General features: G+C 38.9%; 1 protein-coding gene across 1 annotated transcript; it reads right to left on the bottom strand.

Annotated features, from left to right (window-relative positions):
* Window positions 1–115: 115 nt before the first annotated feature.
* Window positions 116–1,390, bottom strand: LOC109014777 (the record flags this gene model as incomplete). Its single annotated transcript, XM_035686933.1, has 3 exons — window positions 116–294; window positions 728–877; window positions 1,013–1,390. Coding segments are annotated over 3 exons (707 nt in total), but the record flags the coding sequence as incomplete, so codon positions are not given.
* Window positions 1,391–1,394: the final 4 nt, after the last annotated feature.

Raw genomic sequence — 1,394 nt, 5'->3', positions numbered from 1 at the left:
TGATTTCTCTCCAGTATCCCTTATTCTTGCATCTAGTTGTGGACAAAAAATCAGGTCTTGTAATCTCTGTGCACAACCTCTATCAAGCCATTTAATTTCCTCTTCAAATGAATACCGGGTATCAATAACTAGCTTCTCCAGGCACGCAGCATTGTTGAGTACATAGAGGGAAAGCTCCATGTCAACTGTGCAACCAATAAAACCTGTCACTTCAACCACCTTGAGGCATTGGTGTGGATGTTTAGCCTTCCGCACCTTCATTTTTCCTGTTGTAGCCCCATTTGAGAATAGCAACTGTCACAAGGAAGAGGACGTTCCAGTAGTCATGTTATATATGGTAGTTAAATAATAAGCAGAAAGATTAATTAATAGACAGTGGAATACTTGTATAGGGACATCATTTTACAATGCTATCTATCATGAATATATATATCCTCCTACCATCACCAAAAAATTGTTTCATTTTTTTTTTCTGTTCAATGGAAATAGGTCATGAACTTTGAGTCCAGAACTGCCAACCGAGACAACATTAATGTACATTTCATCAGAGGGTGCCAACCAGTTGCACCTTCTGTTAAATAAAACTAAGGAGAAAACAGCACTTTCACTTACAAGCTGTAGAATAAAAAACAAAAAACTGATGTTTTGACCTCGGCATTCTGTGCAAAACAGCACTTCAAATAGATAGTCATAAGAAGAAGAAGAAGAAGAAGAAGAAGAAGAAGATATTTACCTGCAGTGAGAACTTTTCCAAATAGGGTGATGCCTTCAGCAGGGAAGTGCAATGGAGCAGGGTCTCAACATCTCGTGCATTTACTCTCAACTTCAATTGCCTGAGATTTGTTAACTCTGGAAATCTGGGGAACCGGAAATACTTCTGAAAAAATGAACCGTGAAAAAAGAGTACATGCATAAGCAGCTAGTCATTATTAATCTCAGGGAGGGGGAGGAAAAAACAAAAACCAAAACAGGATTAACAATCCACAAAATTGTATTGATGATCAGTACTGACCTCAACTCCGAGGTCTAGTTCGAGTGTCTTCAACTGAGAAAGACAGCTTGAAAACTGGCTGGAATGATTAACAAAAAAGCAAGCATAATGACATGCTAAAGACAGGTCAACGAGTTTGGGAACATGCTCTAGAACAATCTTTGTGATCTCTGGACCCCTATATTTAAATGAAACGAGATTCATAGCAGAAATCTCAAGATTCTCAAGATATTCGCAGCGTAATATTTCCAACCGCTTCAGCTTCAGCGAAGGGCCAGCAACCTTTAAATTCACCAAAGATTCTGAGATTTTCACGTGCAACACTTCGAGAAATGGGCATTTAGATAAAATGTATTCAAGAACTAGTCCTGTCACTTCCACTGCAGTCAGACAGAGGGATGTG

The sequence above is a fragment of the Juglans regia genome, unplaced genomic scaffold, assembly GCF_001411555.2.
Source record: "Juglans regia cultivar Chandler unplaced genomic scaffold, Walnut 2.0 Scaffold_18625, whole genome shotgun sequence".
In the NCBI taxonomy this organism is placed as follows: Eukaryota; Viridiplantae; Streptophyta; class Magnoliopsida; order Fagales; family Juglandaceae; genus Juglans; species Juglans regia.
The sequence above is the reverse complement of the archived record's forward strand: the minus strand, read 5'-3'. Positions and strand labels throughout refer to the sequence as shown.